This window comes from Perissodus microlepis, chromosome 4, assembly GCF_051167445.1.
Source record: "Perissodus microlepis isolate ML-2025 ecotype Zambia chromosome 4, ASM5116744v1, whole genome shotgun sequence".
Taxonomy (NCBI): Eukaryota; Metazoa; Chordata; class Actinopteri; order Cichliformes; family Cichlidae; genus Perissodus; species Perissodus microlepis.
In genome coordinates, this window is record NC_140464.1 from 31073729 (window position 1) to 31089745 (window position 16017).

Genomic DNA, 16017 nt, shown 5'->3' on the forward strand with positions numbered 1-16017 from the left:
ATACGCGACACAACACGCAAAGCGGATTTGTTTGGCTATTTTATACAGAAAACCACTTTTTACAAGAACAAGGGAATAAATAAAATGTTTATGTTATGTTTGTTGCATTTGTATGCAAGTTACTGTCATTTTATTACGTTTCAAATAAATAGACAAACTCGTGTTGTGTGGGAATAATAAACAGCATTATCTGCACGCTGTTTATTTCCTGAAACCTTAAAGCTTCTGAATGCCATGCAATGAATTATCTATTTCTATCGTTTCCTATTTCTGTATTGAGGGTACACAGGATTAATTCAATATTACATGTAAACTCATTGTATATAACGCACATTTGTACATAGTATAAAACACTTTTGAATTAATAATGCTTGATTTTCCCGTCTTTTAGTATATCTTTGATTCGATTTTTCCGTCTGACTTGTGAGCTGTTGTAAGACGTAAATTTCTTAAGTGTGGGATTAATTAAGGTGTCTTATTTTTTTTAAAAACGGTCACACAGCCTGACAAAAGAGATTTCATACATTTTTGAACCAAGAAATTGTAATAAACACCTTACGTGGCACAAAGACACTAGCACTTATTGGAATAAACAGCTAATCTAACATATTTATTACCATTTCATGTTTTGGTGTGCGTTTTATATGAAGCTATACTTATTCTTTGTTTGTTTGTTTTTTAACCATGACTAAAAACAAAATTAAACTTGAAAGGAATGTAACAGGAAATAAGATGGAAAAGGTTCACATGAAGCACTGCCTCACATTCAGCAGAGGGAGACATTTTCAGACTTAAGCTCAGAATAAGTGGGAATTAGACATCAGTTATATTTTTGTAACGTTATATCCTGTTAAATACAGTGAGTCAGTGTGTTCTCTTACCACCGTCTATTGATGCTGTCCATACAATCCATGTGGGAAAAGCACAGAGAACAACACATATGTACAAAGGAACGAGACTGTGGGAACAAACCTCCATTTCAGTTCCATTTGCCCTTTAGATGACAAGAAAAGTGCGGTTTTGCCCGCCAAGTTAATAGTCTGCAAGGTGACCTGCTGTCGAGGCGCACACATGCCCAACCAAACACAGGAAGCTCGCAGTCTAGCGTATTCACAATGAAACAAAAAGAGAAAGTTAAGGTCCGGCCTGCTTCTTTACTGAGTTTAAAGAGGCTCCTATGTTGATTTTCCATTTGACACTTTTCATATTTGAATCTACACACCAGGAAAGATATAAAGCAAGGAAGTCATATGGAATTTACTACACTAACTACACATTTAATCCTGCGATACTGAAAGAGAAATGCAATTTTGAGTACATGGTGAAGAAATGCTGCTGCAGTAAAGGAAACTGTCAGCATGACTCTCTGGGAAGAATTCTTAAGAAATAAATGTGTAAAATGACAGAAAAAAGCTCGTGTGTGACTAAATGAAACGCAAGACTAAATGGTACATACGGTAAAATATTCTTTTGTTGACTGGTGGAGGGCTCAGTGTTGAACCACACTGTAAGTGAAAAGGCTTTCTAATCAAATGAATCAGTAAACTATATACACTCCCTGGCCGCTGGTCAACTGCTCATTAACGCAATTATCTAGTCGGCCAATCGCATGGCAGCAACTCAATATATTTGGACAGGAAGACATGGGTAGGACAATCTGCGAAAGTGCAAACGGAGCATCAGGAGGAGGAAGAAATGTGATGTAAGTTCTCTAAGTGACGAGTATTTGTCAAGCAAACCTCCACAAAAACAAAAAACAACTGAAAAACATTTGATTGATAGATTTTTAAATCGTCTGTAAGGATTTGGAAACTGAAAAGCCAAATTACTGTATTGTAGAAGAATGGGTTAACATTTACTGTATCAAAGAGAGTGACAGCATGTGGAATAAAACATTTCCTGTGCAGAGGGCGATCGGGATTATTCATGCTGGATAACTTTGATCTGTGACCTCCTCCCCGCCACAGCATCAGGTGTCCAGTTTGTAGCCCGTCACAGATTAAACCTTCGTAATCAGTTCCTTCAGTCTGTTAGCATCACAAGCTTAAAGCTGTTCCCTTGGCAGACCACAGTAAAGTATCTGATGGAACATTTGCTGCATGTGTTGAAGGATCTGAGCTTCTATAGGAAGTTGAGCCTTCTTGTATGCAGCCTGTGTTGGTCCTTCAGTCCTATCTAATAGGTCCTCATCTCCATGGACCTACAGGGTGCAATATGCGCCAAACTACTGTACTACAAAAATGGGAAATAGATGCAGCAGTTTACTGAAATTAGGCATGAAATTCCCCTTTCTGTTGGCATAGAAACATTTAACTGGACATTTAATCTCTGAGATTTGTCGGTATACGAAGAAAAACCGTGCAACACCAGCAGTAAGTCTCAGTTTTTCTACACAATAAAGATGCTGTAGTTTACTCTGGACACATTATACGATCAAACAAACAATAAAAACAGGAACTTTCTTTCATTTAATCATTACTGTACCATGAATGTGTGCACGAGAGTGCTCCTGTTGCCCAAAGAGCATCAATCAGCTAAGTAACACAAACACAACCAGTGCACAGGACGATGATCTCACCCATGTGTTGTAGCTCAAAAACATTTTAATAACCAATTATTAAACCATATGCAGAAACCTCTTAATAGTGCTGTGACCACGCAGAGCCATTTTATACGCACTCTATATTAAAAATGAATGAAGCTTAATGAGAAAATCAGCCCATTTCCCATCATCTGCTTCTGCATCAGTACTTCAGGACTCCAAAAGCAACATTTTGGCAGGATGTTAATGCTTCTCTTGTGAATGTATGGCACCAGGCTTCAGGTCGCACATTAGCAAAGCACTGACACATACATACACAACCCACAATACGTATGAACTACTATTTATTAACTCTTATAGCTCTAATATAGCATAATGTGCCTCAGTTAGCGGTGCAGTGGTGCATATCATACTGATAGCAGGATTCATGCTTTTTGAAATAAGGACTCAGGTCTTCTGAGAGCCTTTTGTGAAAGAATCTGTCGTGTCTGCTGAATTCCCATCGCTCAGCACTGTGTCTGCCACGCTTCAGGTCAGTGCTGTCTCCACTGACTTCATCTTAGTCAGTACTGCTGAACCCTGCAGGTCAGGATCTAACACAGACGCATTTGAATGTGTTTAAAGTGTACACAATATTTAGCTCACCAAAATATTTATAGTGCATTTTTCAACTCTGGTCCAAGATCCAATGGGAAGATTAACCCAATGATTCTGTCAGTGTTGTCTTTGACTTGAGAAGCTTTAGCTGTTTGTTTATTTAAAGAGGAAGCCCAGAGTGTGGGAATCAGAAAAGTCAGAGGCTGACCTCAAGCTGCACTGTTGGAAGCGTTAGGATCCTGTGTTTGTTTTAGCTCGACTCATTCACACGTCTTCAATGGCAATGAAGCGGAACACTGAGACACAAACCACTGAAACCAGGGCCTGCTTGGAATGGAAACAAGGCTCAAGTTTATGATAATAAGACAATCACAATGAAAACAATAGAACACTGTCGTCCTACAGCAGGGCAACTCCGACCGACTCAGGTTTTACAATCGCTCAAATGACACAAATTTATTGCATAAACAATGTCAGATGTTTTCAGAAACCCTCGGGGCTGGTAAAGTGAGAAATGAACACCCGTGAACTGTGATTATGATGTTTTTGTTTTCACAGTCACCCTGACCTCATTCAGTGCTGTGCCATGTACAAAATCAAACATTGTTGCTGTCTGATACAGTGGATCAGGTTTTGTGTAAAGTCCAACGAAGCTCTAACAAAATGAAGAAACCTCACCGCTGCTTTCTGACAACATTAATCAGCGATATTTGTCTTTCACCCCCCAACTTTGGCACTTGCTAGGTTCTAATTTTGGGACCCTGTGTGCTTATACGTACACACCTGCATGCATGCAGGCACGTGTGGTGGATGATGTTTTTCTTCAGCTCTTCTACAGGCCGACAAAAATTTAACCAGGGACAAATTTAAAAAAAAGAAAAAAATCTGAACAAACATACGGACATTTCTCTACATTAGCAGCAACATCACAGATCAACTGGGCTGCAGCCAGTTACATTAAAAAACCCCTAAAATAAGCACCCAAGCTACTCTCTCTCATTCCCATCTGGATTATACAAGAGAAACAATGCAGAGTCCTTTTTTTGTTTGCTTAGAAATGTGACCGTACGTTACCATTACAATTACTGCACAACAGAGTGCCAATTTCATGAATGTTGTGAAGAAAAATGAAATAAATCTGACTGAACTGTGCCTCAAAGTTTCCTTTCTATAATCACCTTTATTCTACTTCCCGATTCAGTGTATACTCTTAAAAGAGACAGGGATGGGTTATCTTCCAGCTAGTCCTACTAACAGCATAGAATAGACACACATATTGAGAGCAATGTATATATTATCTTAGTATATATAATATACAAACAGTGTACATAGTCTCTGACAGTGGTGGACAGGATGAAGGGAGACAGGATGATCGGCTGAACCTGTAGTCTCTGTTTGGTTCCCAGTGTGTGTGTTACACCCTTTCCACATCAAAAATACAACCTGTGTTTGCCGTTTGTGCATCAGGGTTGACGTATCTGAAGCAGGTCCTCCACTCCGCGCTGCTGCCTGGCCTCTAAGGGAGTCTGCCACCGCTCGGCTACACTCAGATTACAGCTGGAGCACAAATGGGACAGTGTGATATGTATATATGGGCTAGTAGAGGATCTGATTAAATTAAGAAAACAGTGGTTTGTAATCGTAACTCCCACTGTCTGTCAGTGTAAAAACAACACTGCACATTTCATGACCCTGCAGTGAAACAAACCCTGTGAATCAGTGAGCGCTGAAATATGTGAACGGTCAAATGCAGGTTGAACCTGAGGTCCTGTGTGTCACACAGGGTGTGGAAAGCTGTAGGAGACTGAGAATGTGAGTGTGCGTGTACATCTCGGCGTGTACAGGGGAAGACTGACGGGAACATCTGTGTGACTGAAAGATAGAAAGGAAAACAAAACACAACAAAACCAGTCAGATTGAATTAATTAATTTAATATTTAATAATGTGGGTGACATGTGTCACCATAAGCCCCACTCACCATGCTGTGTCACATTGTTCTGCTGTACTGGATGCCGGTCTTGGAGGCGATATTGGACCAGGGGAGCAGCGAGCGCAGCAGGGACTGGGCCTGTCGGTACAGCCTCTGAGGGATGGAGCAGGGGCTCAGGCTGGCCAGGGTTGAACCGATGTGCTGGATATAATCAGTGGGACAGGAAGTCAAGGAAAAACAAACAATGCAACATTTACTTTTGCTTTTTCTCCTGCAACATCTGGACAAGTATGGCCCAGAGGAAATGAAATAACAGTGAGTAAGTGAAGTATTTTCCTGCTTCCAAAAAAGGATATAATATTGTCCAGGGTGGATGACCCCCGTTGATGTAGAGCACATATGTGAATCCATCTTTGAGGACGCCTCGGATGGAGTAGTAGTAGGGTAGGTAGTGGTGCTGCCTGAAGTCCCTGTTCTCGTAGAAGTTGATGGCAGTGTTGTTCGTGGTGAGAACGTGTAGGTAGATTGCCTTACAGTGGTCCTGGGCTGTCGTTGATATGTGCTCCTTCAAACTGTCCAGCAGCAGTGAGCCTGAATCGTTTCAATCAATATTAATGTACTGCGACATCAAATTAACATCAAGTCTCACAGCAGATGAGTTTTGAGCGTAGTTCCAACATGTGACCCTATTGATCAAATCATTAATGTCTTTGATGAGACAGTGTCTAACCCGCGATTCGTTCAGATTCTTGCTAACTGAATAAAGGGTGTTAAATTAGTTCTGAACAGTTTTTGCCTCATCTTGGTGTTGTGACCAGTAACGTGACTTCGAGATGTTACTGGATGTGTTTTCTTTACGTACTTTTCAATTCAATTAAATGTAATTTATATAGTGCCAACTCATAACAGTCACCTGAGGTGGCTTTATATTGTAAGGAAAAGACCCAAGTCCAACAATCTGATAATCCCCCATAAGCAGCATCTATGACTGTGGGAAGGAAAAACTCCCTTTTAACAGGAAGAGACCTCCAGCAGAAGCTTCAGGAAGGGGCGGGGCCATCTGCTGTGGCTAGTGGTGGTGAAAGAAGATAAAGAAGAAGAAAAAAAAGAGGACTAGTGTACGGTGACTGTTCTAGTACACGTAAAAAAAGCTAGTAAGCCAAAAAATGTTAAAATGTAACAAAACACAAATAAAATTGTATAAACTGGACTTACTCAGCCTAAATGGCATGGAGGTTGTATAACCCCAGATTAGTTTAAAGGGAAATTATTCATTGCATTTTCTGACCATCAGGTTTAAGGCACGTTTAAGGCACTCGTGCCCTGGCTTCACATTTCAGACCTAGAGGCTATGTTTGTCTTGTACATAAAGCCTTTGGTTTTAGCCACAACTGCAAACGGTGTGTCTGTTTACCTATGCCATGTTTCCTGAACTCTTTGACCACTCCCAGGCTGAGGATGTAGGCTACCTGTGTGTCCACGGGGAAACTGGAGGCCAGGATGTCTCCATCCTAACACGCGTACATAGAAAGAAACAGACATATACACAAGTTGATTATTTCAACGTCCACAGTGGGTGACAGAATAAAAACTACACTTCTTCAAGCTTTGTTATCTTAAGTTAATCATCCATACTCTAAACTTTCTCTCCACCCATCGAGATCTTTGCCCAGGGAAATTAACCACAGGCAAGGCAGTTTATAAAATACAAATCCTGTACCAACGGAAAAAATGTCAGATTAAGAACATCTTACATGCTAAAGTGAGAGAACGTTTAGACATTTGTTAAATGGAATCAGTCGAATTCCAGTGTTTTGTAAATCTACATTTGCCACTTTTTGTACCGATTTCTCAGATGTTGGAAATGTCACATTGAAAACATGCCAGAAATTTGCATACTGCACATTCAAGTTTGGAGCTTATAGTCTAAACTCATTCAAACAACATTGATCCCGATCAAAGCAAAATCAAATCCATTGCACTTCGTTTACACAAAATTAAAAAAGACCACAAGTTACAGCTCTTCTTTCATCAGTTTCTTTCTCATTACCCTCTTCTCCTATATTTCGGGCTAATGAACCTATCTTTACCAAAGGTATCCTTTTTGCCAAAGCAGTGCACTAAAAACAGTCGACTATGTCAGTGATCTACTTATGACATCTCTAAGCAGTAGCAGACATTCACACACTCAGTGACACTATGTCCAGAGAATACAATGTCATATTTTGGAGGAAATCCACATTAAGAACGTGTCTCTTTCTAGCTGCTGCTGCAAAACATTAAAAATATTATACTGCACCTTTGACTGGACTGACAACATGTTACACTTTCTGAGCGAGAGATGGCACATCAAAACTGAACCTCTTACCTCTTTGTGTACTTTGGTCCGACCTTTGATCTCGGCCACAATCATTCCCACGATGCCTCCTCTGTAGGTGGCAGCGAGGGAGAAGAACTTCTTGTTGGAGGTGATGTCCTGATACCATGAGTCTGGGTACCTGGAACCAAACGTCAGACAGGTCTCATATCAGACTATTACTCAGACTCCAGAAGGTCTGCTTAACTTATGGGCCGCTACTTGTTAGCTCACTGGGCATTCAGTTAACAGGAGTCCATTTATGCCAGTCAATAACAATGAAACAAAGACAGTTCCTATACACACAAATGTCCGCCAATGACACTCTCCGTATGATAACTTACTCGATTGGGAACCAATCACCACAGAGCAGCTTAACGTTCTCTATGTCATCGTGGCAAAGGAAGCGGAGCTGGACTTCACTGAGGGCTGTGGGAGGCACCACGTCACTCATTCACACCTGCAGGTTCCAACAGAGTGCACAGGAGAGATGGTGAGACTGCAAAAGCAGACTAAAAAATACCCTTTACAATTAAGTACAAGGTACTGACTAACACTGAGGCATGCAGACCTCTGCTATTGTGCAGTTCTAGATAACAAACAGAAGTCAGGTAAGCCCTCACACAATTAACACGCATTACTGACATTTATGAAAAGGTTAGAATGACACACATATAAACGGACCAGCAGAATGAAACGCAATTATGACGTAAAAAGCCCAGAAAATGAAACGCAAATATGTAATAGGCATCAAATAAGGTTGCCCATAAAAAGTGATGAGAGTTACACTTAGCAGTCGTGTACACAAACCTCTCAGGTTTTTGTAAATACGAAAACAGTGATGTTATTTCTTTATTTACGTAATATCCCGGCAGAAACGGAGCATGCTGCCACTGGCATCAACAGTGTCACTCTTGTGTCCGCAGGTTTAACCACATTTCAGCGTACAGCACACAGGCTAGTGTTAGCTGCCGCTAGCTAGCGCTCTGATGCTAAGCTAACGTACCTTGTTTCTACACTCGGACCGGAGGAAAGCCGAACACAATTAAATTCCTTGAGTGTCACTCGATACAGTCACCACTGCGGACACAGCATGATAAAGCACTGGTTTATTCCCGACTCTCAAAGCCGTTTCATTACGGAGCCACTGCTACAAGGGTTGCTACGCTAACCAGAGCTCTCCGTGCTTTGATAACAGCTGGATGTTTTCTTCCTGTTTGTGGCTGGTACACGAGTGACGTCACTTCTAAGGCGTTTCCTTGTTCTGTTCAGTCCGTTGGCGATTTGTCGCCACCTGCTGGACAGAAGTGTGTTCTACAGGAGTGACTCCTCCATAAAGAAATGGGATGAGAAAAAAAATGAATTAAATTAAGTTTGTTTGTTTGTTTGTTTTTTTATCTTAAAAGCATATCGATTCATTTGTGTTTTCGTTGTATTAACAAATTATTGCGGAAAGTAAAGACAACAGTGGTTTACTGGACATTAAAATGTTTTCAGAAGTATCAGTACTATCGGCAGTACTGGCCCTGTATTTTCTTGCTATCAGACCGGCGCGAACATTTGCAGTGTGGCACAGCACAGAGGCGCTGCTTATCATTGATAAATAAGACTTGCTCTGGCTGAATGAAGGCGAGGAGTTCATTTCATGACACATATCAGTGTGCAGATTCAAAACACACTTAACCTGAAATGTTATCAAGTTAAAGTTAGGAGAGCAAGAAAAAAGAAACCGGTAAGAGTGGACATGTTGTCAAAGTCAATAAAGCGATAAAGCCAAGGTAAGGTCTGTATAGCCCCGATTCACTGGTGATGATTTCATGCCCCAAACAAAATATATTTGTTGATATGAACTGGTTCGCAGTCATGTTGGGACAAGAAGGGACCATCTCCAAACTGTTCCCACTAAGTTGGGGGTATGAAATTGTCCAAAATGTTTTGGTATGCTGAAGCATTAAGAGTTCCTCTCACTGGAACAAAGGGGCCGAGCCCAGGTCCTGAAAAACAACTGCACACCGTAATTCCCCTCCACCAAACTTGCAGTCAGACGAGTATCGTTCTCACGGCAACCGCCAAACCCAGACTTATCCATCAGATTGCCAGACTCAGAAGTGTGATTGGTTATTCCAGAGAACAGGTCTTCACTGCTCTAGAGTCCAGTGGTGTGCTTTACACCACTGCAGCTGACGCTTTAGGTTGTGCTTGGTGATGTAAGGCTTGGATACAGCTGCTCAGCCCAGGAAACCCATTCCATGAAGCCACACACTGTTCTTGACCTAATCTGAAGAAAATTGCAGAAATTTGGTGACTTTTTATATACGTGTGGCCATGAAAGTGACTGGAACACCTGAATTCAATGATTTGGATTGGTGAATACTTTGGACTATATCTATATTGTTTTGTGTCATATGTGTCATGTCATTTGCAAGAATGGGATTGTCCCATTCAACCTTACCAACCTCATAACTATTAAGATCCACTGTGTTTCAGAGGGTGCACAGTCTAGTTCCATCGGGTATCCTTCAGACAGAATTTTCATGCATTTATTATAGTATATTTAGATAAACACAAAGTCAGAACAATCACAGGTCTGCAGTTAAAACAATGTCAGCCAAGCCTGAGGAGGATATTCTTCAGTTTTATTTACACACGGAAGCATAAAATCACGACAACAGTCGAATCCACCCAACATTTAGACAACCTCCTTTAAGCAAGGACTTGGCGACAGTGGGAAGGAAAAAATCCCCCTTAACAGGAAGAAGCCTCCAGCAGAAGCAGGGTCAGAGAGAAATTTGAATATCATCAACAAAAACGAGTGGACTTTAAAAAACAGTCAGAAACCCATCTAAAAGACAGAAATGAAAAATGGCCACGTGCACATTCAGTCGGTCACATAATGTCAGTGCGTCCTCTGGTGGTTATCTGCTGGTACTGCAGTAGCACGAAAACCAAGTCAGATTAAATAATTAGTCAGAAAGACACAAGTACTGCAGTTGTATGTCTCCTTTTATTTTTATGTTTTTTTTTAGTTTTATTATAGTGATAAGAATGTTACTGCAACCATTTCAAGCACAGCAGCATTTATATTCAAAGGTCGTTTGCACTGTTCTCTCCTAGTTGGGCTTTTAAACAAAGACATGTCAATAACATACATTATCTGTAAAATGCACATTAAAAACACAAAAGTCAAACACATCAATGGATAGACACAGATGCAGCAATAATAATTCATTCAAAGTGAAACCGTCTGGGTCCAGTTTGAGTTCTACTGGTGAGGAATTCTGCATGTTTATAACCCACACAGAAAACATTTGCTTAAATAAGGATTTCATGTCACAGCACTTTGGAGTTTCCAGTATATGCTCTGGCTGAAACCAGAACTCTAACCCACAAGGTCCCTGAGCACCTGGGAGGAATGGTTACTGGGAGGAATGGTTATTATGTTAACGTTTGTATGGCAGTCTTAGATTAGCAATTAGCAATATCAAGACTTTTAATTGCCTGTCTGCTCATCATGGAGATGCTACTCAAGAGATTACAAAGTAATTTGAATGTCTGGTAAAGAAGGAGTGACCTTAGAGCCTAGATCCTTAGAGCCTAGATCAGTCAATCCAGGTTTATAGAGCCATTAATGACCTTTTGACATTAAAACCCAGAAAGCTGGTATTTCAATGATTTACATCATTTATAGTTGGAGCTTCAGTGCTGACAACTATTTCCTGTTTCCACATATTAGCCTCAAGGGGACTGAGTTTTTAGTTTACTATTTCAATTCTGTGTACTTGCATGTTCTGACTGTTTTCTCCAGGTTTTTAACGTAGCTCCTTTAAGAGGCTCCTTCACGGTGCTAACCTGTTGGCACACCTGTTCTCCATAATCATCAGTGAGCACAGCAGTTCATCCACCAAAGATCTCTCTGGGATTCGAAGCTGCTTCACAGCAGAGCTTCTCTGAGTTGGTGGGCCTGAGATCCTTCTAAGGTAAACACCCAGTTTACGTTTGCTGGAGTTCTTTTGCATGTTTAGATTAGTTTACCTCTTGAATATTTGTAGCTCAGGTGTCTTTGGAGAAAAGTCCACAGAATCAACTCACAGCTTTACTATGACTGCATGGTAGTCTCCTTGTTTGCCATCATGGTTAATGCCAGATCCTGAAGTTAACGAATGCTTTCTAAATAATAAGAGAAGAAGTCAGAGGGATGTTGTAAAGAAGATAAGACATCTGTAACAGCAGTTGAAGTGGGCACCATGTTCACACTTGGGGATCTGTGGATTTCCTGAGTTAGAAATGAGAAAGACAGGTCAGTGTGATGGGAACCACACAGTTCAGCTGTATCCAGTACAGCAGCAGCTGCAATGACAGAATTAATAAAGCAGATTGTGAGCTATGTTTTGTAACTGCAGAGATTCACCATCAATACGTTGCAAACATGTTGTTTGTCTGAATATATGGAGTTGCTGTGACTCATCTGCTGTTCTTGCTTGTGTGCAAAATCCTGAAGTTGAGCCGGACCTTGCCTACACGCAAGTGTCTGCCTTTTTAATTTAGTGATTGCACACAACCAAGAAGTCAAATTGAAACCAGTTCTTTGCCTCCTACATCCTCAGCATCAGAATCTTGATGCTTGTCAGGGACATGATGTCCAGGTCTTCTGAAGATTGTAGAATCGTAGAATTCCAGATGCTGAGAAGCTTTTAATCAAAACGAATCAAAAGATTAGTTCAGTTAACAAATCCAGTATTTGTGCGGCGGGACTCTTTCGGTTTCTGTGCAGTTCATTTAGATATCGTATGTTGTCCACACTGACAACAAATGTGGGAAAAGAAATGTTAAAGCTGCCTCCTGGCACGCGCAATCATCAAGGTAAGGGAGTCCCAGAAAGCTGATCCTCTTCATCAGGACGTAGCATTTCCTCACTGATCCGAGTGACTTCCCTGCTCAGTGGCGCTGTCCTTACTGGTTTTTAATCCTACATCTTGCAGTCATCTTGATTTAATCCTGAACAGGCTAAATCTTTGTAAAATGTCGCTAATGTGCATTTTATTCTGGGACTAGGCTCAAGCCTTGTCTGTGAAACTGGCCCAATTAAAATCAGTTTTTCCACAGGTGTTGGGAGGTGAAGAGTGCGACGGAAGAGCAGAGGAACGCTGTCGGCCATCTTAGTCCAGCTCAGCCACTGAAGAAGGAAAAAAATGGCTTATTTACAAATGGTGAGACAACATCCTGCAGCAGCACAAAGACTCCAACCCCCTGAGCAGCTTTGGAAAGTGTAAAGGAGGACGTGAATTAGAGTTTTCACTGTGTTTTCACAGGTTTTACAGCTTTTGAGCTCAACCACTGCGATTCACACGACATGATTAAGTAATAGACAAACAGCATACTTGGCTCACAGTGTTACTTGTAACAACAACAATAATAAAACATTTTCAGTAGAACTTAAATCCTATGGAGGCACTAACACGTCTGCACATGGTTTAACTCCTTTATTAAGCTTGCTCCATGACAGCTGTGTCTTTGTCGCTATAGGGACAAACGGACCCGGGCGGGGAATGCTCTCAGGAGGCCGAGGATGCTCGCCCAACGACAAGCGGAGATGAATCCCACACTTGTGATCAGTGTGAAAGGACTTTTGCTACCAAGAGTCGCCTCACAGTACACAAACGGATCCACGCAGATGTAAAACTGTATCGCTGTGACGAGTGCGGGACTTCTTTTTGTCGGAGCAGCAGCTTAAAAAGGCATCGAGTCATCCACAGTGGGCTCAGACCGTACACGTGTGAGCAGTGTGGGAAGACTTTCAATCAGATGAGCATCTTGGAAAGGCATCGACTCCTCCACAGTGGAATTAAACCACACGTATGTGACGAGTGCGGGCTGGCTTTTACCTGGCTGCCAAGCTTGAGGAAACATCAGCTGTCCCACTCTGGGAGTAAGACATTTTGCTGTGACCTTTTGTGGACAGACTCTTAGCCAGCCAGCAACGCTAGAAGAACACAAACAGATTAAGATGGTCCTGTGACCAGTGTGGGGAAAGCATTAAACCAATTTAGAGACCATTCAAATCTGAAAAGTGTGATTAAACCGCTGCAAAGAGCTCCACACAGGATAAAGGTTACGCAGCCACTGTATACTCTTCAAAACTGTCTTTTCTGCCAGACTAATTTTGGCTGTTGGACAGCTCCACTAAAATTGTGTGGCTTGCTAAGATGATTTTCTTTGTTCCCCTCCTTCAGGAAAGTCCCACTCTTTGCTCTTGCATCGTGCTTCTGTAATATGTATCATAGAGGAGATCTGTTAAACACAGTTTATGACCTCATTCACATTTTCCAACGCTGCCATGACACTGGATTGTCTCATGAACCTACTTTAAACTCCGTGTGCTGCCAGTGGCTCTGAGCGAAGGTGTTGTTTTTACTATCACTAGTTAGCTCTTCAGCTGGGGCCCTGTTTTTGTTCTTTTTCTTGGAGCTTCACATTATTACGTTGGGGCTGGATCAGGTTAGCCCTTAACTATAAGTCTAAGGAAGAAAAAGTACAAGTTTTAAGTGTGATCTTAAAAGTAGAGAGGGTGCCTGTCTCCCAAATCCAAACTGGGAGCTGATTGCACAGGGGCCTGAAAACTGAAGGCTCTGCCTCCCATTCTACTTTTAAATACTCTACGAACAACAAGTAAGCCTGCAGTGTGAGAGCAAGGTGCTCTAATGTGTTGTAATGTCTGTGTAGGTTCTCAGTCAACCAGGTCACGGTTGGTTTTGAAATGAAGGCAATTTGACTTCTTTGGTTTGTGAAGATGTTTCACCTCTCATCCTAGAAGTTAAGTAAAGTGGGACAGTACCAGGAATTTAACCTCTTGTCTTAGACTCTGTGTCATCAGTGAAGCCACAGTATTCCCAGCATAAAATGACAGACAACCCTAACGTACTTTGTCTTTGTTTTAGTTGCAGACTGAAGCAGATGAATGCAGCGCTGTAGTAGCCACTGTTCTTTACCGGCTTCTTCACAGCGGGCCCCAACTGAAGCACTGAGAAGAACTTGGAAGATGTTTCTCCTCAGAGGCTCATTAAAAGTCCATGGAGTCACCCACAGACAGGAAAAACCGGGAGTTGGGGGTTCCTAGAACTCCAATGTCTCCTTTTCTTTTCTTTCTTTTCTTTTCTGTGATCTGCAGTATCTGTAATTTCTGAAGTGTCACAGTGAACATTTGGTCACTTGCGTTTCTAACTTTGAACAGTTTTAATGTCCCACTGATTGAGGTGTGCATTCAGATCTCCCATCAATTGAACCTGACCAGTAGTAAAACATCCAGAAAGTAATCAGATCACCAAATGAAAGCTAAAACTACTTTTAACTGCTTATTAAACTGACTGCTTCTCTTAAGTAATTGATTAGCTGCTTATAGGAAAAAGTGCCCCCCCAGCAGTTTAGTATTTATAGTTGAAAGAAATCTGATACTAAGGTAACTTTTTGAATCTTAAATTGTATATTTTTTTTCTTTCTTTTGTTGTTGTTGCATGGAATCAACACATCTGTACATATAGTACTGCAGTAAAACTGTATTTTTAGCAGTGTTTAAAGTCTGGTTGAGTTGTACTATTGGACCGTGTGTTAACATCTGAACATCATGTATTATGACACGATGCAACATTTTGGAACGACTTGGCTTCTTTCGTGTTTAGGCGGTGCAATGTAGCTACAACATGTCACATGTAATGATCTTCCACAGTGTTTTTCATAGGTTTAAAAATAAAATCCTGTTTATAACTTCAGTTTGTACTGATGGTCAGTGAAACCGTAAAGCTCTCTGACTTGTAGCTCCTCGTGTTTGAGGAACACACATTAATTATACAGATTTGATGAAGTTAAAGTGCTGGCAGTCAAACTCATCATCTACCATCAGTGTAGAGGTGGAAAGTAGTCCAGTGCTGCACAGTGTTTACATACTTGTACTTTATCACACTAATGCTCTCTACTTAGACTGCATCAGACGTCAGAAGGAAATAATGTCACTTTTTATGCACCACATTCATCTGACAGCTTTAGTTGTTCACACATAAAGATTTGACCGACCGTGACGTGAATCACTGCTCTGAATAAAAGCAGCCAGCGTTGTTCATCAGTTAACATGCTGCTTTGAAAGCCCTACATTATTATTTGATCAATAATATTGATCAGTAGGAGGAACATTGACAGGAGCTGGACCATGTTTTTCACCCTAGAAGTGCGTCTCATCTGTTTGCTGAGCAATTTCAAAACACCGCTCTTGTATAAATATTTTAAGGATTACAATTTTTAAATTTCCTCCTTTTTTATGTTTATTTTTGAATAGTTTCAAATTACCAAAACATTCAGTTGTCATGTTATCTATTTGAACGTTGCTTCTGTTAAAAGGAAATTATGACCCACTTGTGACACACAGTCACCGTGTGATGGCTGCAGGAAGCAGCACGGTAATGCTCGCCGGTCACAGCTCGTGCACGCCCTACAGGCTTTGCAAAAACCCCCCACAGACATCAGTATTTCCACTCACAGATGATATACTGTACTTATGTGCACAGAAAGCGTTCTTAAGTTGGTTTGATTTCAGGACGTGAAGC

At 41.2% G+C, this 16017-nt stretch overlaps 2 protein-coding genes across 2 annotated transcripts; one reads left to right on the forward strand and one right to left on the reverse strand.

Moving 5' to 3' along the window:
* Positions 1–3467: 3467 nt before the first annotated feature.
* naa60 (N-alpha-acetyltransferase 60, NatF catalytic subunit) lies at positions 3468–8657 on the reverse strand. Its single transcript, XM_084927045.1, has 7 exons — positions 8433–8657; positions 7771–7886; positions 7439–7568; positions 6485–6581; positions 5427–5661; positions 5119–5284; positions 3468–5011 (listed from the first exon to the last, which is right to left on the reverse strand). Exons 2-6 carry the CDS (start codon positions 7878–7880, stop codon positions 5128–5130), a joined length of 729 nt encoding a protein of 242 aa, XP_084783171.1. The 5' UTR covers positions 7881–7886; positions 8433–8657; the 3' UTR covers positions 3468–5011; positions 5119–5127.
* Positions 8658–11280: 2623 nt separating this feature from the next.
* On the forward strand, positions 11281–15179 carry LOC146389273 (uncharacterized). The gene is made up of 4 exons (XM_084924820.1): positions 11281–11403; positions 12530–12633; positions 12950–13352; positions 14362–15179. Exons 2-4 carry the CDS (start codon positions 12616–12618, stop codon positions 14370–14372), a joined length of 432 nt encoding a protein of 143 aa, XP_084780946.1. The 5' UTR covers positions 11281–11403; positions 12530–12615; the 3' UTR covers positions 14373–15179.
* Positions 15180–16017: the final 838 nt, after the last annotated feature.

Excerpts from the sequence above, each read along its gene's own strand:
- naa60 (XM_084927045.1), bottom strand. The coding sequence starts at position 7,880 with ATGAGTGACGTGGTGCCTCCCACAGCCCTCAGTGAAGTCCAGCTCCGC. Across the intron at positions 7,569-7,770 it reads GGTGATTGGTTCCCAATCGA|GTACCCAGACTCATGGTATC; the intron begins GTAAGTTATCAT and ends GTTTGGTTCCAG. Across the intron at positions 6,582-7,438 it reads GGACCAAAGTACACAAAGAG|GATGGAGACATCCTGGCCTC; the intron begins GTAAGAGGTTCA and ends TACGCGTGTTAG.